Source organism: Microtus oregoni, unplaced genomic scaffold (assembly GCF_018167655.1).
Source record: "Microtus oregoni isolate MIOR12 unplaced genomic scaffold, Mior012 000015F_ref0000493, whole genome shotgun sequence".
Classification (NCBI taxonomy): domain Eukaryota; kingdom Metazoa; phylum Chordata; class Mammalia; order Rodentia; family Cricetidae; genus Microtus; species Microtus oregoni.
This window is the reverse complement of record NW_024543074.1, coordinates 4026536-4047827: the sequence shown is the minus strand read 5'-3', so window position 1 is coordinate 4047827 and position 21292 is coordinate 4026536. Positions and strand designations below refer to the sequence as shown.

General features: G+C 51.6%; 2 protein-coding genes across 4 annotated transcripts; one reads left to right on the top strand and one right to left on the bottom strand.

The window, feature by feature from the left end:
- Positions 1–2417: 2417 nt before the first annotated feature.
- Sgca (sarcoglycan alpha) lies at positions 2418–14456 on the bottom strand. 3 transcript variants are annotated; one of them, XM_041665397.1, is made up of 10 exons: positions 14398–14456; positions 13485–13604; positions 13240–13394; positions 13011–13083; positions 12650–12848; positions 12050–12212; positions 10770–10978; positions 10471–10497; positions 4814–5006; positions 2418–2728 (listed from the first exon to the last, which is right to left on the bottom strand). In XM_041665397.1, exons 1-9 carry the CDS (start codon positions 14432–14434, stop codon positions 4826–4828), a joined length of 1164 nt encoding a protein of 387 aa, XP_041521331.1. In that variant the 5' UTR covers positions 14435–14456; the 3' UTR covers positions 2418–2728; positions 4814–4825. The 3 variants fall into 3 exon arrangements, with proteins under 3 accessions (XP_041521331.1, XP_041521330.1, XP_041521333.1); XM_041665396.1 differs by having other exon boundaries at positions 2418–2725; XM_041665399.1 differs by lacking the exon at positions 2418–2728 and adding an exon at positions 4351–4565.
- LOC121456600 (spermatid-specific linker histone H1-like protein) lies at positions 9318–9842 on the top strand. The gene has a single exon (XM_041664898.1). It carries the CDS (start codon positions 9318–9320, stop codon positions 9840–9842), a length of 525 nt encoding a protein of 174 aa, XP_041520832.1.
- Positions 14457–21292: the final 6836 nt, after the last annotated feature.

Below are 21292 nucleotides of genomic sequence, written 5' to 3'. Positions count from 1 at the left end.
AGTGGGGGAGAATGCATCTCTTTCTGTGCCCACTTACCTGGAACCAAAGGCATCTATGCCCTCAGGCCCCCCCTACTTGTTGTAGGAGATAGGACATACGTGTCTTAAAAGTTTAGTGGTGAAGGGTGATGAATTAGGGGTGAGCAGGGAGACATTTGAGAAAACTCAGGAAGGTCTGGGTATGGAAAGAGACCAGTATCCCAAAGTCCCCGTGCCAGTTAGACTTCTCAGAGCTGGCGAGAGGCTGCGTGCCCTCCTTGAGTGTCTGCTCCAAACTGAGCTGGCAAATTTGCATGGAGGAGGTGGGGACCCGGGAAGAGGCTAGTCTTTCTGGGAGGGTGATTGATTCTTGTGCACACGGAGATTACAACTCTTTGCAGAGACTGTGCAAAGTCAGGCAGGGAGGGAAGTGAGTTGGTACCCAAGGGAGCTGGACCGCGTGTGATTCTCCCTGCCTAAGAGGATGGGAGGACTCAGAAAGGAGGGCAACTGAAGATGGAAGTCAGAGAAGAGGAAGATGCGAGGTGTGGGGGGGGACTGAAGCCACCTCAGAGGCTACATTCTCAAGTTGCTGCTATGCAGCAAACTTCCATCTTGAGGGCTGTGGGCTTCCAGCAGACAGTGAGCAGCAAGAGCCAAGAAAAACCAGGAAACACTCGTTGCCCCCTTAAAAACAGAATGTGGGGCAAGTTAGAGGGCTCAGCAAGTGAAGGGGCTTGCTGCAAAGCCTGGCAACCCGAGTTGGAGCCTCAGGACCATTATGATAGAAAGAGAGAACTGATTCTCACAAGTTTTCTCCAAACTTCCACACACACGTTGTGGATCCCGTACCCCACACACACCAAGTGTGTGTGTGTGCATGTGTGTATGTGTGTGCGCGTGTGTGTATAATGTTAAAAATTAGATTGTGGGCCTCTCATATATTTTTTCATCTTCTAGCACCCATGTTTAAGAAGAAAGAGAGATGAACTGGAGCTGTACCTCGCCTGGCAGGGAGATTTGTAGCGTTCGCAATGCTGTCTGAGTTCAAACTCTAGTATCACACGAGAGGTGGAGACAGGATCAGAAGCTCAAAGTCATCTACCTCTGGGCAGTATATCTAGTTCAAAGCCTGGGTGACATGAGACCCCATGTCAAAAACAAAAAACAAAAACAGGTGAAACTAGTTTCATATCTTATTTAACCTGATAGAACCCCAAAACCCATTAAACCCATACGCATCTCAGTTCGAACTAGACGTGTTCCCCGTGTCCGCATGCAACCAGCAGCAACATGGCATCAAGGGGTGTAAACTTTATCATTCACCTCTATTCAGAAGAAAAAACAATAACAACAAATTTCCTGAGGCATTGGTGAAAGCGGTTCAGATCTGGCGGGCCAGAGAGACCCACACACTGACTGGAGAGGCTGCGCGTGATAGCGGTCTGTTCCTACGAAGTGCCACCATGCCTGTCCTCATGGGTTCTCACATCAGCCCTGAAGGAGGGCTGACTTCCCTTCTGAGCAACCTCATACTGATGCAGCTATGGTGCGCCAGAGCCACGCTTTAACCCTGTCTGGGCAGGCGTTGCCTTAGGGGCTGAGGCCTGGCGTAGGCGGCGCCCTGTATTCCAGGGTCTGGACGACGTGGTGAGGAAACGCCCAACCCGTGTACAGTCTGGATTTAGAGTGAAGGTGGAGGCCACTCAGGCCACAGAAGCAGGGCCGTCAACAGGACTAGCGGGGGGGGGGGGGGGGGGGGGGGGGGGCGGGGGCGGGAAGGGGGTTGGAGCAGCGTGTAGGGTGAAGTCACAGAAGGGGGAGGGGCTAGAGACAGCGGCTGCCCTTTGTCAGAGACTGCAGGAAGTGGTCCCGAGTGCAATATAGACTCTTACTCTTCCAGAAGAGGAGGCTGGTGCCCAGGGAGCAGAGTGGGTACTGAGTGTGTCTAGGTCCTCCTGCTATGCTGTTGGGCAGCTGGGCGTTCACTTGTGTGTGTCCAGGCAGGGCTCGGTGTCTTCTGTAGTCACGCCATCCTCCCGGCTACTTGTCTGGGCCACTTCCTTTCAGGAAGGCAGCCAGGCAGGCTCCTGTGTGCTCTTTGGAACTGAGCTGGGAACTGAGGCTGCCAAGACCCCAAGGCAAGGCCAGGAAGCCAAGGGAGGGAGGAAGGAGCTGACAGTCTCACTCTCCCACCCTTGGCCAGCCCAGGAAGGCCAGACAGAGGTAGAGGGGAGTGCCAGAAGACCCTCACCTTAAAGACACAGGGACCCAGGGGACGCCAGTCTAAGCCATAGGGACTACATTGAGATGCCATCTGAGCTGGAGCCCTGCCTCTCCATCAGCTGAAGGGCCCCCAGGAAAGGAGGAAACAGCCAGTGAGAAGCCAGAGACATAGAAACATCTGTTTGTTCCGCAAGAAACCATTCGATTAGAGATTATTCTTCCAGCCTTTATTCACGGATATATATACTGCGCTAGCATGGGCGCACGCGCATGCACACACACACACATCACCAACCTCTGTCAATGCTTAAAAACTCGGTTCGATGGGTTTGGGGTGCCCAGAATGCAGAGGAGGTGCAGAAGATAGTGGTAGAGACTTAGCCTTTTGCCCAAAGAAGATATGCAGCCTCCTTAAGAGCTCTGAGCAAGCTGATCTGAAGGTAGTGAGTTATCGCAGCTGACTGTTCACGTCAGTTATGGTTTGAATCCTGTTCTCCATTCTCCTCTCCCCTTCTCATTCCTGCTGTTAAAAAAGAAAAAAACTCTGAGCAGGGACTGGAGAGATGACTCAGCAGTTAAGAGCAGTGGCTGCTCTTCGAGAGGACCAGGGTTTGGTTCCAGGCACCCCTTATGGCATCTTCCAACCATCTGTAACTCCAGTCCCAGGAAATCTGATACCTCTTTTGGATTCTGAAGGACATACATGCAACACCCACACACATATAAATAAATAAGTAAATAAACTCTGATCAAACACACAGACAACAGTGTCCCTCGGGTATTCCTTCCAAACAGCCTTGCCTGCAGATCTTTGTGCCGGGCCTATGCTAGGGCTAATGGGGTAGGGGTGGGGTGGGGTGTGGGGAGCTATTAAGAGGGTGGACAGAATCCTGAACCTAGTACTGGAAGAAACATGATGTTTTGATTGTGAGCCTAGCCTTTAACAACTGAGCCATCTCTCCAGCCCAGAACACCTATCACCCATGAGCCCAGACAGCAACTCCTGTCAGAGAGCCAAGGGGGTTATGAAGGGACTCTAGAAGCCATGGGAGCAGAGGGGACAGGGAGGGTCTCTCTGAGGATATGTGTTAGAGCAGAGACCAAATGACTACCAGTGAAGGAAGTTCTGAAAATACTGGGGAGTTTGAGGCCAGCCTGGTCTACATGGTTCCAGGACAGTTAAGGCTATGTAGAGAGATCCTGTTGAAAGAAAGAAGTGGGGGGAGCTGAGGGGCTGGAAGTTGAGTGTCAGACACCTGCGTGCATTCTCTGAGAGCTGAGATAGGCTGGGCCACCTGTCCTTGTTCCTTTGCTGTCACTCTCTACCAGGCCCCCTTCCAGACTTAGTCTCAGCCTGTCCTCCCACTACAGCGGTCACAAAAGAGCCCCTGTCACAATGCAGATGGCAGAGAGCCCAGCAGGGCTGACCCACTCCAGTTGTGGCGACCTGAGAAAACCATCCCAGGCCTCTGCAGCCAGCTAAACACCCCAGAACTCATGGGGGAGAAACCCCGCTGGCAACACTCAGCTCAGGGAACATTCTAGAATGGCAGACCTCTGGGGCCTAGGCTGGTCAGTCAGTAACACCTCCCAACAGCACCATATACTAAGATCAGCTTCTCCCCAAACACAGTGTGCACACCGAAGTCTTGTAGGGAACTGCGGCAGGTGTCCCCAAACACAGTGTGCACACCGAAGTCTTGCCAGGAACCGTGGCAGGTGTCCCCAAACAGTGTGCACACCGAAGGTCTTGTAGGGAACCGTGGCAGGTGTCCCCAAACACAGCGTGCACACCAAAGTCCTGCCAGGAACTGTGGCAGGTGTCCCCAAATACAGTGTTCACACCAAAGGTCCTGCCAGGAACTGTGGCAGGTGTCAACCAGATCTCTAGGTAATTACAGACCTAGATCTCTTATTTCTCAAACTCCTCAACTCCAGAGAAGGCAGTATATGGGCAGACAGGGGCTTGCTCTGTGACACTGGGCAAGTCACTTACTCTCCACAGACTTTAGCATCCTGATCTAGAAAGTGGGGCTTTCCGGTCAAACCTCATGATCAGATCCACTGAATTTGAGAACAGCAAAACTGACAGGGTCCAAAGGGCAAGTTGGAAGCCTCTGGGGATTCTCAGAAGAAGGGGACACAGTGCAGTGACAACTACTGAGAGCGTGGCACCAGAAGCAATAGATGAACAGAGCAGCGGGTATTTATTCTTGGGGGCTGACCCCAAGCACCCTCACCCCTCTCTACCCTATCCCTCTGCTTGTCTGAAGCAGGAGGTCCAAGAAGGTGAGGAGCTGGAATCCGTGATGGATACGGCCACAGGTCAGCAGCTCTGAGTGGTGCAGCTGGACCTGGAACTAAAAGGGCACAAGGAGGACAGAGGAGAGGGTTGAGGGCACCAAACTCCTGCCTTCCTTATCCTGACCCTCTGGTCCTGCGTGCTTGGCAGTTGTGGGGCACAATGCCAGTTCTGCTGAGTACCTTGCTCATGGGGATGGGCAAGTCAGTGTGACCCCCGCCCCCATATTTCACTATGTGCCCGTGCCTTGAGACAGAGGCTCCCTTATTTCTTGGTTAGAGGATGGCACTGCCCAGCCAGACCCACCTGACAGGGCTCTCAATGCTGGTCCAGGATGAGGGGCACTTGTGCGCTGTCCACTCGAGGAGGCAACCGCTCTCCCGTGCGTACATTGAACATGGGCAAGGTGGAAAGAGGCCGGGGCACCTCACGGCTGGCTGCCATCTGCCGAAGCTCCTCTGTATTTCCGTGGATGGTGCAATGGTGAACCATCTGGATGCTGGAGGCACAAGCAGAAGATCATCAGCTCTTGAAACTGGCCTCTAGGGTCTAGCCTGGGACTGCCTCAGAGCCACCCTGCACCCTGAAGTTGCTGGGAGACTCAAACACATGATGTAAGTGCAGGGGGAAATGGGGAATTCATGGTGCCTGCTTGTGCCCAGTGATTGAGACAAGGGTCTGGGTGCAGACAGCCTGGATATAAAGGACTATGCTCTTGGCTTTAACCCCTTCCTGCCTCCACTTCCTCCAGCTGTACAATGGAGATCATAATAAGTATCCTCCTAGATTGTTGTGCAAAGTAAGAAAAATACAGCTGGGTGTCTGGGATAGTGGCCAGCATAGGTACCGTACAAGATGCCGAGGTGTAGCAGATACCCACATGGAGTATATTATTTGCAGAAGCTGGTATTGGCTGGGACTTATAAACCTAGTGTTTGTTTGTTTTAAGACTTAGGTATCCTGGGTGTATTGAGGATGACCTTGAACCCCTGATCTTCCTGTTTCCACCTCCCAACTGCTAGGATCACAGCCCTGTGCCGCCACACTCAGTTTGTGTGGTGCTGAGGATCAAACAGAGTTTCGCACATACAAGTACCCTCCCACCTGGCTGCATCCCCAGCTATGTGGCATTTTCATATTCCAGTGGCCCTCCTGGTTCCTTCCAGTATTCGGCAGCCTCCCTCAGCATCAACTCCGAACCCCTCTCCCCCTTCCTTCCGTCCTTATGTCAGCCTGGCCATCCCACCCAGTCTTTAACCTCCTCTTATCCCCCAGCTCCCAGCTCTTGAGCCTTCTGGGAATACCTTCCACCAAGCTCTGGATCTCATTATTTATCCGGGCTCCTTGAACCTGGTCTCCGTTCCTTTATACCTGACCTCCCCCCCCCCCCCCCATCCCACTCCATTCTGGCCTCTCTGTCTCTGTTTCAGACCAGAGTTCCTTTGAGCTGTTCCTAGCTCCACCCTCAGCAACTTGGAAACCCCTACAGCAGGGAGTGGCCATACGCATCAGAAGGCCTTTCCTGAACTCCAGCTTCAGGTCTGGCTTTAATCACATGTGACCATCCTAGGTCCTTGCTTTCTGTGGTCCAGGAGCAAGCCACAGTGAGTCTGAGCACCAGGCCGGCACGCCGGCACGCAAACGAAGCATCAGGACTTGCTTTGGTTTCTTTCACTGGGGCTTCTACCGCTTACTGCTTTGTGGCAAATTGCTAAACCCCTCTGTGGTATTAATATAGGAAGCTTTATTTCACTGTATCCAGCCCAGCGGGAGGCTGCCTGGCCTCTAGGGGGAGTTGTTCTCAAGCCTCCTTTACAGGAATCCACCTCATTTGTTGGCTTAGTCTGGCAACATTTTCTGATCACCAAGTCAGAGCAGAGAGTTTGCATGGTAGACAATGAAGTTTTCCACTAGAGCTGCGGCTGAGACAGGAGGATTGTGAGTTTGAGGCCAGCTTGGGCTGCACAATGAAGCCATCTCAAAAACAGTTTTAAAAAATAGAATTGGATTTTCTTAGGGAAACCAAGGCAAAATAATGCCTCTTCCCTTGTCATTCAGTTACTAATAAGGTAGGGGAAGGGTCCCTGCCAGGAGTCCAAGTCCCAGTCAGTGGACAGCAGCTGCAGTTAAGAACCCTGAGGATCAGAGCACTGAAGGACAGGCGGCCTCCTGGGGAAGCACTGGCACTCCCCTTGGAGTGGAGCCGAGGGCCCACTGGCCAGCAAAAGAAGTGGGGTCGCAGATTAAGGCCAGGCAGAGTTATTTAAGCTCCTAAATATGGAATCTGACAAACCGAGTTGTCAGAAACACAACTTTCCATCCCTTGGGGAGGAGAGCCCGTGGTGGGATGAGAGCAAGAAGTGTGTGAAAGAGGGGCCAGGGAGGCAGGTGTGTCAGTCACCCAGGCGGGAAAGGCCTCTCCCACCGCCAGCCCCACATCTGGGTCTCATCGCTCCGGTAACACAAGGGTGGGAAAATCTCCCGAAGAAGAGCAAAAGAGCAGACAGCAAACCCAGTGCAGCCATTCCAAGGGGCTTCGTGTAAGTACTCAGGCAGACAGGAGAGCAGGCAACACTGCTACATACAAACACACGCCCACAGACGCATGTGGTCACACAACACCAACAGACATTCTGCCCCCAGCACACAGTCACACAGGGCAATGCCACTGGGGTGTGGAGAACGCCATGACCAGTTAGATCTGATACAGGGGACAGCCAGGCAGCAGGGTCACTACTGGTGGCCCACTTAAAAAGCAGCAGATATTGTCATAAGTATCTAGTAGAACTAAGTCAACCCAAAACTCAGGCCAGCAAAGGCCGCTGGAACACAGGGCGAAAGTATTGGTTACAGTCAAGAGGGAAGCCAGCCTCCCTGACATCAGCGCTACCACCTGAACCAGGAAGGCCGGTGATGACAACGCTGGTCACAGGAGGAAAGCCACAATGCCAGCAATGCAACTGACCAAATCTGGCATAGGCTACGAAAAAGCTATCCAAATCCTCCTTGCGAAATGTTACGTCAGAATTATTGATCTCAGCAGAAGAGATCTATAAAGTGAAGACAGATAAGGCAGAAAACCCAGCCAGGCCGTGGTGGCGCACGCCTTTCATCTCAAAACCAGGAGGCAGAGGCAGGGGGAACCCTGTGTGAGTTCAAAGCTAGCCTGGTCTACATAGCGAGTTCCAGGACAGCCAGAGAGATTCAGTCTCAAGAAACAAAGACAAAACCCAAACCCTTTGTTTTTTCTTTTTGGTTTCAAGACAGGATTCCATGGAACCCAGAATGGCCTCCAATGGAAGGAGATGAGAGATCCTCCTGCCTCCACCTCTACAGGATTATAGGCATGGGCCACCAGGCCCAGTCTAAGAAAGCATTTTAACAGTTTCGTATGGAAGATTACTTTACATAAGTCAACGAACTGCATTTTACCCTGAGAACTATATTCTCCTTTAAAAAGTATAACTATAGGGGCTGGAGAGACGGCTCAGTGGTTAAGAGCACTGGCTGCTCATCTAGAGGTCCAGAGTTCAATTCCCAATTGGTGGCTCACAACCATCTGTAATAAGATCTGGTGGCCTCCTCTGGCGTGCGGTCATACATGGAGGCAGAATGTTGTATACATAATAAATAAACAAATAAATAAATATTTTTAAAAGTATAATTATAATTCTTATGTTTAAAATGTACTGGAAGAGTTCAGTTGGTAAGTGGTTGCCTACCACACACGAAGCCCCGGGTTCAATCCCAGCACCACATAAACTGTGCGTGGCGGCACAGTCATTTCTAGCTCCCAGGAAGGTGAAGGCAGTACAACCAGAAGTTCAAGGTTATTTTCAGCTGTATATTGAGGCCAGTATTCTACATCAATAAAAAAAAAAATGTATCCAGGCGTGGTGGCACACACAGCACTCCAGAAGCAGAGGCAGGTGGATCACTGTAACTTTGAGGCCAGCCAGGCACACAGAGTGAATTCCTACCCATCAAGGACTATATAGTTTGACCCTGTTTCTGCTATCAGTGGTGGCGCACACCTTTAGTCACAGCACTCGGGAGGCAGAGGCAAGTGGACCACTGTGAGTTCAAAACCAGGCTGGTCTAGAGAGTGAATTCCAGGACAACCAGGGATATACAGAGAAACCCTATCTCAACCTGCCTCCCCAAAGTTGGCCCTGTCTCAATAAATATAAAATGTTAGCATTTTTCCCACCTAGAGACACAAAGTAGAGACTGTTGGCAGTTAAAGGGTGGACTTAAAACTGAGTTGGGTTGGGGATATAATTCAGTGGTTAGACACTTGCCTAGTGTGTGTGAAACCGTGAATTCCATGCGTAGCACTGCTAAATAAATAAAACATGAGGATTCCAAGTGTTCTGGAATCAGTTCAGAAATGCGCATATACGCCATATATACATGGGCATTCCCTGTGTGAACCCTCTGGAGGGTATCTGGCACTTCAGATGTCCCCACTATCTGATGCCTTTAATCCTCCTAAGAAGAGACAATGGGGCTACTATGACCCCCAGAGGATTCTGCCCACCTCACAATGGCCCCCTGAGGTCACCGCAGAAATAATTTCACCAGTCCCTGAGCCCACAGCACAAGTCTGCTGAGGCCAACCGTGGGTGATCATCCTCGGTCCTCCCTCTGGCCATCCAGAAGGTGTGGCCCAGACCCCTACAGAGGAGCCTCTGAGGGAAGCAGAAGTCAGAACACAGCTCACCCACGACTGAGAGTAATCCGGTGGATACTTCCAGCCGCCACCCTGGAGGTCCTAGCATCCAGTGCCCGTCAGCCACCTCCGGAAGAGATGCAGAGAGACACGTCGCTGGCGTCACCATCTGCAGGCCCAAATGCTGCGGTGGCTGTAGACCAGGATGCCAGTACATCAGGGGACCCAAGCAAGAGTGAGACTGAGCCCCACAGCAGCCCTCAAACCCTACGGAAACCCAGCATGTCGAAGGTGATTCTGAGGGCTGTGTCCGACAAGGGGGTGCGCAGCCGTGTGTCCCTTGCTGCCTTGAAGAAAGCTGTGACCACCACAGGCTACGATATGAACCGCAACAGCTGGCGCTTCAAGCGTGCACTCCAGAGTCTAGTGCAGAAAGGCATGCTCAAGAAGGTGACTGGCAAGGGTACCTCAGGCTCTTTCCGCCTGGGTAAGAAGCAAGCCTTCAAGTCCAAGGGCAAGGCCAAGAGACGCCAGCGGAGGGGGCGGAGGCAGAAGCCTGGGCAGCGCAAGTCTGGACCACGCCAGTCACTACTAGGCTCCAGAAAGAGCCATAATCGGCTTTTCAAGGGAGTTCGTAGGGTGGCCAAAGGCCGCCGCTACTAATAAGGCAGGTTGGGCGGGTTGCCAGGCTTGCCACAAGCTCAATAAAGTGGAAATAAAAGCCCAACTTATTTCACAACTGTCTTCTGGAATCTTTGGGGTTCAGAGGGTAGGAGAGGAGGCCATGGACAGGAGGAATCTGAGACAGAACAAGATGGGTTTGGAAAGACATGGTGGGACCATATCTGTTAATGGCAAGCCACTTCCTCTTAACCCATGGGAGAATCAAAGGCCAGCCAGGTATCTGGTTCACAGTGGGGAAGGAGGGAAGAAGGGAGAGGGAGCAGGAGATGGTGAGGAAGAGGGAGATTGGGGAAGAGAGGGAGACAGAGAACAGGGAAGAATGAAAGGGACAGGAAGGAGAAAGGGAGGAAGAGGAATACACACTGGGAGCCTTTGGTCACTTCCCAAGTCCTTTCCTATGTACAGTGGCAGGTCCCCTTCCCCTATGCCACAATAGCCTCTTCTATGATCAGAACACATGAGGACAAGGTCAGGAGGGCATGGACTTAGCCTCCAGCCAGTTCAGGGCCAAGGCTCAGAGGTCATTGCTGCTCATAGTGAAGAGTTCAATACAACAATCCGGGGGGGGGACTCCCATATCCAGCCCCCCAGCTTTGCTTCTACTCACTCAGAGGTGGCCATGTCCCTCTTCAGCCTGTGGAAAAAAATGGAGGTTGGGGGTTCAGTACCAGTCCGGCTTTGCTCCATGGTATCCCAAGAGCTCCTATATAGGAATCCCATGTACGTATATTCAGAATCCCTCCTAGTTCCAAGCCAGACAGCACTGGATCCCCCTCTACCTAGAAAAGGGGCCCCACATTCCTCTTATAGTTGAGCATCCCATTCCCCGAGAAGTATGGCTCCCCCAGTCCCAGAGTGGTCCCTTAGATGTACCAGCCCATTGCCCTCCCTGGCCAGCATACTCACCGTCCTTCACGCCGACAGCACATGACATAAGCCAGAAGCAGGGTGAGCAGTAGAGCCACCAGCAAGGGCACCAAGAGGGTGACCAAGGCATCTGCCAGGAAGTCTTTGCCTGTGGCCTCAGTGGGTGGACAGAAGAACGGGTCATGTTCCAGGATCCCGTCACCTGGAGTAGGCACTTCATCCAGGGGCTCCGGCACTGACTTGTCCACCTGTGTAGCAGAGGCCAGAGCTGACCCAGGGGTAGCTCAGTAGACTCAAAGACACTGTCCCAAGGGAGGTGTGGCAACTACCAACCTATTAACCCCATGTAACCACAGACCTTCTTCCTGCCTGCCTCCCCTAGCCCATGTGACTACAGGAAGAACACTGGATGAGGGGTCAGGGAAGCTACTTCTAGGAGAAGCAGGGAGGTGTGATGGTTAGTGCTGGTGCTAGGTTTGGACTGCCTGAGTCTGAACTCTGAGTAGGCTAGTGCTTCGCAGGGGTGAATTGCCTCAACATGGTTTTCTCGTTGAATTCAGAGTGATGATAGTGTGCTTACTCCTGCTCTGAATCACAGTCGTGAAACACGCTGGGGATCTAGTGCCCAGCACACAACCTTCAGTAGGCTGCCAATGACCAGCGCTACTACTCAGCTCTTCTGGAGTCCCCTTGGGCTGGTTCCCAGAAGCAGGGTATACCAACAATTTCTAGCCAGGGTCCCTTGAAACATCACCAAGAGCCGCAATGAACCCCTTATTGCAGGCAGCCTTGTTTGGTGGTACTTCCTCTGGAAGCAGACAGAGCTGTCGCATGGATGCCCCCTCGCTGGAGTTTGGACTTAGGAACTCTTGGGAGTTTTAGCTGTCTGTCCTGCTGAGCAGATCTGGGACTCAGTGCTGGAGAGTCCAGATGTGGACTGTAAGCTTTGTCGCCCTCTGGTGGCAAGAAACAGAATTTCATATGCGTGCATGCCTGCGTGCGTGAGTGCTCTCTCTCTCTCTCTCTCTCTCTCTCTCTCTCTCTCTCCTCTCCTCTCCTCTCCCCTCCCCTCCCCTCCCCTCCCCTCCCCTCTTCTCTCTCTCTCTCTCTCTCTCTCTCTCTCTCTCTCTCTCTCTCTCTCTCTCTCTCTGTGTATGTGTGTGGTGTGTGTGTGGCTATGACAGAGACCACAGACTGAGGTTGAGACCCAAACCGACCCTATCAGAGAAAAAAAGCTGGGCTAGAGAAATCATAGGTACACAGGACTTGATGAGGCTTATACCCTAAACTTAAACCCTAGAACCAGGATCCCTCCTCACCAAAGATACATTGCACCAGTCAACACGGAAGTAGGGTGCCAAGGTGTCGTAACAGGACAGTAATGGAGGCTGTCCCTGGGCACAACGGGCATAGCTGTCAGGTGATGCCACCATCTTCAGGCAGGTGGAGAAGGGCGTGGCAGAGCCCACCTTGATGTATACCCTGAGAAAAGAAGCCATTGTCAGCATTGAGCACCACTCTGCCAGGGAGAGGCGAAGGTGTCCTGGCAGTAGGCAAGGATGGGTGTGGAATAGGGGTGTCCCACGGGAGACACATCAGGGCCTGGTAGGAGAGGTCACAGCCTTCAAGACCTGAGACCAAGTCAGAGCACCCCACTCTTTATGTACCCCAGAAATGACTTTTAACAGATGGATCTCATACGTCCTCATGGGGTACTGGTAAGTTCAGAGTTCAGGGTAATGGGGGTGTGAGCCCAAAGAGGAGAGAGTGTGAAGGGAATGGGAACTGGTGTGAAGCAAAGAGAAGAGATGGCCACTACCGAGGTATGCCACAGTGGTCATCCGGAAATCAGTAGATGGGTATTTTTTGCCCACTCCCTCCCTAGTCAACCAGGAAGCCTTCCTGGATTGTTCCCTTACCCTTCCTTCCGTCCCTCAATGGGAAGAGGAACACGACCTCCACGGTCCAAGGCCGAAGTGATGTTGAGCAACTGGAGCTCCCCTGGCTCCCAGAGTCCCCCCAAGGCGGTGAGGAAGCGGCTGGCAGGTGTGGAGGGCAGAACCTCTTCCACATTATGGCTGCGCACCAGAAACTCGGCTTGGTATGGCAACCGGGGACCTGAAGAGGCCAAGTCGGCTACTTGAACTCCATCCCTCGAGCTACCAAAGCCTCGTCGGCCCTTATGCGCCCTCTCCTGGATGCCTTGCTCCCCACTGCTTCCCAACACTCTTTCTCTTCAAGACTGGCACCAGAAGAGAAACGGGATAGGAACGGAGGTACCTTCGGGCTCCTCGATCAGCAGCAGCAGTCGCTGTCTAGTGGTGTCAAAGCTGTCTCGGTTGTAGGCTGTGACCTGGGGGAATGGAAGGAGGGCTGAGGAGCGGGACTAAGGGGAAGCTGGCACAAATGGAGCGTATGCAAATAAACATGCATAAGCGCCCAGCCCCACTGACAGGGCCAGCCCTAGGAGGCCCCAGTGGCCACCCCCAGGATGTCTCTGTGCTGGCACCTCGATGACCTGGCGTCCACGATCTTCCGGAGTGGGAGTACCATAGAGGAAGCCAGAGTTATAGGGACTGCGCTGTGTGTAGCGCAGCCACCGGGGCAGGTCTGGATGTCCCTGGAGGTGGGCCTGGTAGGTGAGTCGGACAGTAGGTGGCACCGCTGATGGGAGAAACAGGAGGGGATTGGAAACTGGAGACAGGACAGGAGATCTGGATTGGCACACTCCAGCCCATCTGGTCCCTCTCTCACCAATGTGTTCTGGAAGGCGCAGGAAGGTGGCATGTTCCAAGGGATGCACAAAAACACGACCCACGAGTGGGTATAAAGTTGTCTGCTGGGCATTGGTGTCCCTCAACCCTGCCAGAAGACCTGTGGGGATCCCATAAGCCCCAAACACACAGCTTCAGTCATGGGTAGGGGGTGAGTGCCCTTCCCCACAGTGCTCCCGATGTGCCGAGAGCTGAGGGTTCCTGGCTGCCTCCAAGTAGTGGGCTGCAGGCCCTGCTTTGCTCCATAGGTTAGAAAGTGACAAGCCCCAGACTTTTGTTGGCTTTGGATTCATGGAAGGGACCCCAGGCATCTTTCTACTCCACGGTTAAGTCCACAGTGGGAGGGGACTAAGTTTGGCTGAGAAAGGGGTAAGCTGTGTGTGCTCAGGTTACTTGGGAAAGAAGCCCATGCTGAATGTCTAAGAGGCTGGGGGTCGAGAACACCCTCCAAAGAAGGGTAGCCATTCTAAGACCCCCAACTCCCAGAGAAGAACACAGAACAGGGTCTGCAATGTGGGCCGATAGAAGCCCAGCACAGTGGACTTTCCCAGGCTGCCTCCGCCTTCCCTCTTAATGCCAAATTTAGCCTGGTCTGCCAGAGGTAACGGCCTAGTCAGCTCATTAAAGGGCCCACAACCCTCTTCCCTTGTCCTCTCATGCTCACTCGGGACTCTAGGACACCTCTGCCCTCAGAATTTCCTGTTCTCCAGAGACCAGCTCCCAGCCCCTGGAACCTTGAGTGTCTTATCATTACCCACCCCCCAAAAAAACCCTCTAGGTCCTACTTCACCCACCCCAAACCCCTCTTCTGAGGATCCCATACTCTTCTACCTTATAACCTCTAAATTTTACCCGTCATTCTCTCCCTCCCCTGAAGAAGATCCCCAACTTGCCTACAAGGAGAGGGATCCAAATTACTGCTGCTGCCATAGCTGCCCAGCCTAGCCAGCCCTTTGAGTGACAGAGACAGGGGCTGGAGCAGAAGAGGGAGGGGCAGGGAGGGGGAGGAGGTGTGTCAGAGCAGCTGAGAATGGCCTTGCCCAGAGAGCCAACTCTTTCCATTCTCAGAGTGAGCAATGAATCTGGGGTAGACACTGTCCTCACACACGGTGTCCCCTAGTTGTTTCCCGGTGACCACAATGGGCTTTATTTTGTGTGTGTCTCTTTTTTTAATATTATATATTTGTCCGGGTTGTGGTGGTGCCTGCCTGTAATCCCAGCACTCAGGAGGCAGAGGCAGGTGGATCTCAGTGAGTTCGAGGCCAGCCTGGCCTACAAAGTGAGTTTCAGAACAGCCAAGGCTACCCAGAGAAACCCTGTCTCAAAAAACCAAAAAGAAAAAAAAGAAAAACAATATTATTTATTTAATCATTATTCTGCACTTGTTTCTTTTTTATTTTATTATTTTCTGTGATTGCATGTTTTTCCTGCACATTTGTCTGTGCACCACCTGAATGCAGTGCCTCCCAGAGGCCAGAAGAGGGAACTGGACATCCGATACTCTGGAACTGGAGTTACAGATGATGGTGAGCTGCCTGCCATGTGGGTGCTGGGAATTGAACTCAGGATTCAGGAAAAGCAGCCCATGCTTTTAATTACTGAGCCACCTCCTCAGCCCCTCGGCATGTTTTCTTTTTTTTTTAATATTTATTTATTTACTCATTATGTATACAGTGTTCTGTCTGCCTGTATGCCTGCAAGCCATACAGACCTCATTACAGATGGTTGTGAGCCACCACGTGGTTGCTGGGAATTGAACTCAGGACCTTTGGAAGAACAGGCAATGCTCTTAATGGCTGAGCCATCTCTCCAGCCCCTCGGCATGTTTTCTAAACCACCAATTTGGCTCCATGGGCTCTCCCTTGAATTTTTTTAAAGATTTATTTATTTATTATGTATAAAGCATACTGTCTGCTTGGATGCCTACAGTCAGGAAGAGGGCACCAGATCTCATTACAGATGGTTGTGAGCCACCATGTGGTTGCTGGGAATTGAACTCAAGATTTCTGGAAGAGCAGCCAGTGTTCTTAATCTCTGAGCCATCTCCCCAGCCCTCCCTTGAATTTTGAATTTATTTTAAATTTGTGTGTATGAGTGATTGTCTGCATGTGTGTTTATGAATGACATGCATGCCTGGTGCCATGGAGATCAGAAGAGGGGGTCAGATGCCCTGGACCTGGAGTAATGCCAGCATGTGGGTGCTGGGAACTGAACCCAGGTCCTTTGCAAGAACAGCCAATGCTCTTAACCACTGAGCCATCTCTCCAGAAAGGCCCCCTTTTAAAAGTCTCAATGACTCCCATTGCCCTTGAGTCCCCAGCTCATGCCCAGTTGGTGACTTTCTGGCCCTTCCTCTACTGGCCATTTTGTCTAGAACCCCACCCCCACCCCATATGCCCCCAGACTCTGGCCCTCCCTCTGTTCTTGCCTAGCTTGATATGGCTTCTTAATCTCCTGGCATCCATCCAAGCTCTTCCCACTGCCTGGTATTTCCTTCCTGCCTCGTCCCTTGGGCAGACTTTAACCAGACTGCATGGACGTGTGCCCTCCTTCCTGAAGCCTTTTCCTGTCCCTCCTCTTCCTAAGCTGGCTGCTTATGGCTGAGTCTACGCATGCACGTGCACAAGTGCGCGCGCGCGCGCGCACACACACACACACACACACACACACACACACATCTCTGCGTCAACTCAGCCTCACAGGATTGTGGTGTGGAACAGGTGTTCTGGTCTCCTCATCTCACCACCATTTTATCCCTGCACCAGACATGGGGTCTAGCAGCTAGTAAACGCAGAGGGTTGGTTGACAACTTCCTTAACAGTTTCCCCAGGCCGAGCCCCCAGACCGAGCATCTCCCATGTGAAGGCCTGGATGGAAAGAACCCAGATGGTACCAGCCAGGTGGAGACAAGTAAGCAGAGGAGAGGCTCTCTGGCTCAGCCTGACAGTTCCTGCACACACGGCCTCAAGTCATTCTTCCTTTCTAGGCCTGGGTCCACGACTGTACACTGCATGACTAGTGCTGGCCTCCGGGCACCACTGTGGAGGATCCATAAAAACACCAATGGCAGAATGTGTTCAGCCACCTATAACATAAAGCGATGACAATCCTCCCTGACTGGGGCTGGGGTGATGGTAGGAAGGACAGCTGGTTCCCAGGCATCTGTGTGCACTACCCCATCCCCTATCCACTGCAATACCACGAGGCAGACGTTACTGTAGCCCCATTACTGTAGCAGATGTTACCGAGGCCTGTAGGTTTCTAACTTCCTCCAAAGCCAAGCTGCAGCTGAGCGAATGCTCGGAAAGTGTGTGGCCCTGGGTCCAGCTCCCTCTTTGATGCACTTGATGATGGGTACCACTGAGGAAGAAACAGCCCCCCACCACGACCAGCATCCCACGGTCTTTGCAGGCATGGCTCCAAGCCTCCCGTGTTGCTTGCCTTGACTCACCCTGAACGCCCAAGCAAGGATGTCTGGGACCTGTCTTGGGTCAGGCTTGCATTCAGGTGACTAGTGGGCAAGTTTTGTCCTTGTCCCATCTTTCTTCCCACCTGACCACCCTGCTTATCCCTGGAGAGTCACAAAATTTCCAAAGTCAGCATGCACTCGGGCTCACAGGCAGGAGTTTGTCCCCGGGTCACCTTGCCATCTCCTGCCTTCACCACGGAGATAGAGGAGAGAGGAAAGGGGTTTGGAGGGAGGTACTGAGTGTGGGCGGGGCACAGAGCTGGCAGATGGCCCTGCCCTGCCCCTGCCTCCCGTGTGACACCCTCCCCAGATGCCTTATTGCTATTTTTGATGCCACTCGCTCACACCCTTAACTGTGTTAAGGCAGAGTGTGCCCCAGTGCTACCAACTCACAATAACACAAGGCCCTCATAGGCCAAGCCTCCCGCAACAGAAAAGCTACAGTCATTTCTCTTCTGGTCTTCCCCAAGAACACCCCCATTCAGGAGAGCCAGGGACTGCCCCAGGAATCCACCAGAGGCCCCCAAAGCTCCCAGGTCACAGCTGCTGAGGTAAAATACCTGCAGCCTGTTGGGATCTAGGGAAAAGAAAGGGGCTGCAGAGGCCTTAAGCTTTGCTCGAGAAATCTTTGTTTTTAGGAAACCGGGGCTGAGCATGGAGGCACACTCCTTTAGTCCCAGCACGAAGGAGGCAAAGGCAGACAGGCCTCTGTAAGTTCAAGGCCAGACAGGGCTACATAATGAGACCGTGTCCCAAAGAAAAAAGCAAGGGCTGGAGGGAGAGCTCAGGTTGGGAGCACTTGGCTGTCCTTCCAGAGGACATGAATTTGGTTCCCAGCACCCACACAGGAAGCTCACAATCACCTGTAACTCCAGCTCCAGGGGATCCTGCTAAGTGTGGCATACACTCACACCTGTATATACACTAAATGAAAAAATTTTAATGATTTATTTTTATTTTATGTACATCGGTGCTTTGCCGGCATGTCCATCTGTGTGAGGGTGTCAGATCTGGGAGTTACAGACAATCGTGAGATGCCATATGGGTGCTGGGAACCAAACTAGTCTGCTTGATGAATGAGTAGTCAGTACTCCAAACCACTGAGCCATCTCTCCAGCCAGGAAAAAATATTTTTGAACATGCACAAAATAATAAAATGAGCCCTTATATGTCTATTATCCGCCTCTAACAGTTACCAGCTCCTGGCCAATCTCCTCCTGTCTGTGTCTCCCAGGTCCCCTCTCCCTTTTAGTTTTATTTGCCAATATCTCGGTACAAATCTTTTACAGATAATGACGCTTTCTCTCTAAACACAATCACAAAGGATCACCAGCTATCAAATGTCCATTCTCTCGTAAATTTCATCTTTATTTATTCTATACGACACTGACCTTAAACTCACGGGCTTAAGGGATGCCCCATCTCAGTTTCCCAAATACCTGGGACTATGGCTTCATGCCTTGGTACTCGCCTCATCAGGTTTTTTTTTTTTTTTTTTTTTTTTTGGTTTTTCGAGACAGGGTTTCTCTGTGGTTTTGGAGCCTGTCCTGGAACTAGCTCTTGTAGACCAGGCTGGTCTTGAACTCACAGAGATCCACCTGCCTCTGCCTCCCGAGTGCTGGGATTAAAGGCGTGCGCCACCACCGCCCGGCCCAGGTTTTGTTTTGCTTGTCTTTTAGACACAGTTTCACTTCGAAGCTCTGGCTGGTCTAGAAGTCTTGACTCTCCTGCCTCGGTCTCCAAATGGGATTATAGGTGGTGTATCACAACACCCATACATATTTTAGTTCTTTTCTTTTTTAAACCAAAGTATTTGTTTGCGTTAGGATCTAAATAGGTGGGTACACTTTAACTGGTTGGTAGACGCAAATATTTCTGTGTTTTTATAGGCTTTCCATCATCTCTTTCTCTTTTCCTTCTTTGCATCCCTCGGTGCTCCCCTCCCTCCAACCCTCTCTTCCTTCTTTCTCTTGCCCTCTCTCCTGTGAAGAAGTCAGATCAGTTCTGCGATGCTCACACCCTTGATTTGCTGAGAGCATCTCTCTGGTATTCTACCATGTCCCTCCCACCTTTGCACCATTCATAAATGGAATTCTCTGGACACTGTTATCTTCTGGAGACCGGGTCATATTGAGGTTCTTTCTTCTACAAGTCTACTTTATAGATGGGGACAGGCTCTTCATCTAGAAGCTGGGTATGTGCCATCAGCATTACAGCTTTTGTTGTTCTCTCTTGCAAAATGGTAACACTCAAATTCTGCCACTCTCTTTCATCAGTTGGAATATAACAAGATAGAGAAATTGCTTAGGTGGCACAGTCCATAATAAGAAAGGGTGGTTTCAAAATAATGGGTTGATTCCCCAGCATCCTCCAAACTCTGGCCAATTAGCATCTTTGTTTTCGCTAGTAACACAATCATTACGTTTAAACATATAAGATTGCTTCAATCCATCACAAACAGCATCCCTCCTGGTGTTCAGGGTGTTCCACCTTTAATTTGTTTATTTAATCCTCATCAGATAGAGCATGTGATCCGGCATGGGTCAGGTCTCTGCCTCTCTTAGCTTCATCCCTGTAAGCTCAGTTGGAACTTCCCCCTGCTCCCCTCCCCCCTGCCACCGAGTCCGGCTCTTTGCTAACAGGGTCTCTTTCCTCACCCCCACCCCCACATCAGCGACCATTTCCCCAGCTTCCTATGCCATCTGTCCAACCCAAAGAATGTTGAATGAATGAATGAATGAATGCATGCATGCATGCATGGAAGCATCATCTCCCCAACAGCCTCATTCTATTCTAGTCTCTCTTTTGATCTCTAAGGAGCATATTTCTTTATCTGCATCCGAAACGCATATTATACGTCTTTGTGAGGGACAAAGGAAAGGCATCCTCATCATTGAGACCTTATTCTCGGTTCTGCCTCCCAGACTCCACCCACATCTTTCTCCCTCCTCTTCCCCGCCCCCAGAGCAACAACAAAGAATGCAACTGGGTCAGTCCACCACGAGAGGGCGCGTTTACCGGCTCCAACCCTCCCTGCGCTTGCGCAATGTAAGGACTGAGCTGTGAGTGCTGTGCTGGGAGGAGCGAGGCCTGCGCAGCGCCCACTTCCAGGCTGGGAAAGTACCACCAAGGGGCATGCGTGCTGGACCAGGCCGTTAGCCGAGCGATACATGAGGACACCCAGGACCACGAGCCTGTCGCGTGTGTCGTCCATTTCCCTGTCCAGAAAAATATATTTTCTTATAGTGTGAAAGACTCACGTAGGGGTAGGTGGTTGGAAATAATGCTCACCCCCCCACACCCTCCCTCACCCACCCATCATCTGTCAACATTGGTTTCCAAGGACATTTTCTGTTCCCCCACCAACCTCAGAGACATTTTGGGAATATCGCTTTGAAGACCTCGTACATCTTCCCGACCCCCTTGTTTAATTTTTGTGCTGTCTTCCGCTTGAAAAGGGTTTCGGAGAGCCCAGGCTGGCTGTGTAGCTAAGAATGACCTTGAATTCCCCATCCTCTCGCCTGTGGTGGTGCTGCAGAGTGCTCAGGGTTTTGTGCACACTAGCAAACATTCTACCTGCTGAGTCGCACCCCTTTCTGTAAGTGGACTCCAGGTGCCTCAAGGGTGACCATCCAAGAGCATTTAAACCGGAGTACCGCACTATTCTTGAACAAATTTCTTCTATTACAAGAGAAGGAGAGGGATTGTTCCCGGTGCCTCGGCCATTGCCACTGAGATACCCCCCTCTCCAAAGTGGAGGTAAAAAAGAAAAGAGAGGGCAAAGTGCTTTGTAAACAACTGTAAAGCTCGGGAGAGAGCTTTTCGTTTTGTTTTGTTTTGTTGTTTTGTTTTGTTTTTTCAAGACAGGGTTTCTCTGTAGTTTCGGAGCCTGTCCTGGAACTAGCTCTTGTAGACCAGGCTGTCGAACTCCCAGAGATCCACCTGCCTCTGCCTCCCGAGTGCTGGGATTAAAGGCGTGCGTCACCACCGCCCGGCTCGGGAGAGAGCTTTTTATAACCGAATAGCAATAGCTGGTAAGGGCAGCCCAGAGCAGAGTTTGAGGGTTTGAGAACTGGAAGAGGTCTATCTCTTTTTTTGTTTTTGGTTTTTTGAGACAGGGTTTCGGTTTTCTCCGTGTGGCCCTGGCTGTCCTGAAACTCACTCTGTAGACCAGGCTGGCCTCAAAAACACAGAGCTCTGCCTGCCTCTACCTCTTACGTGCTGGGACTAAAAGTGTGGGCCACTACACCCAGCTTACAAGATATTTATGAATGAAGCACTGCACTATAGTCTAAAATGAACTAAACGGAGCCATGCCG

Bases quoted from the DNA above. Each gene is read 5' to 3' on its own strand.
- LOC121456600 (XM_041664898.1), top strand. From the start codon at position 9,318: ATGCAGAGAGACACGTCGCTGGCGTCACCATCTGCAGGCCCAAATGCT.
- Sgca (XM_041665397.1), bottom strand. From the start codon at position 14,434: ATGGCAGCAGCAGTAATTTGGATCCCTCTCCTTGTAG. The intron at 12,849-13,010 runs GTACCTCCGTTC...TGGCCTCTTCAG, and splicing joins GCTGATCGAGGAGCCCGAAG to GTCCCCGGTTGCCATACCAA. The intron at 12,213-12,649 runs GTAAGGGAACAA...TTCTTTTCTCAG, and splicing joins ATTGAGGGACGGAAGGAAGG to GGTATACATCAAGGTGGGCT.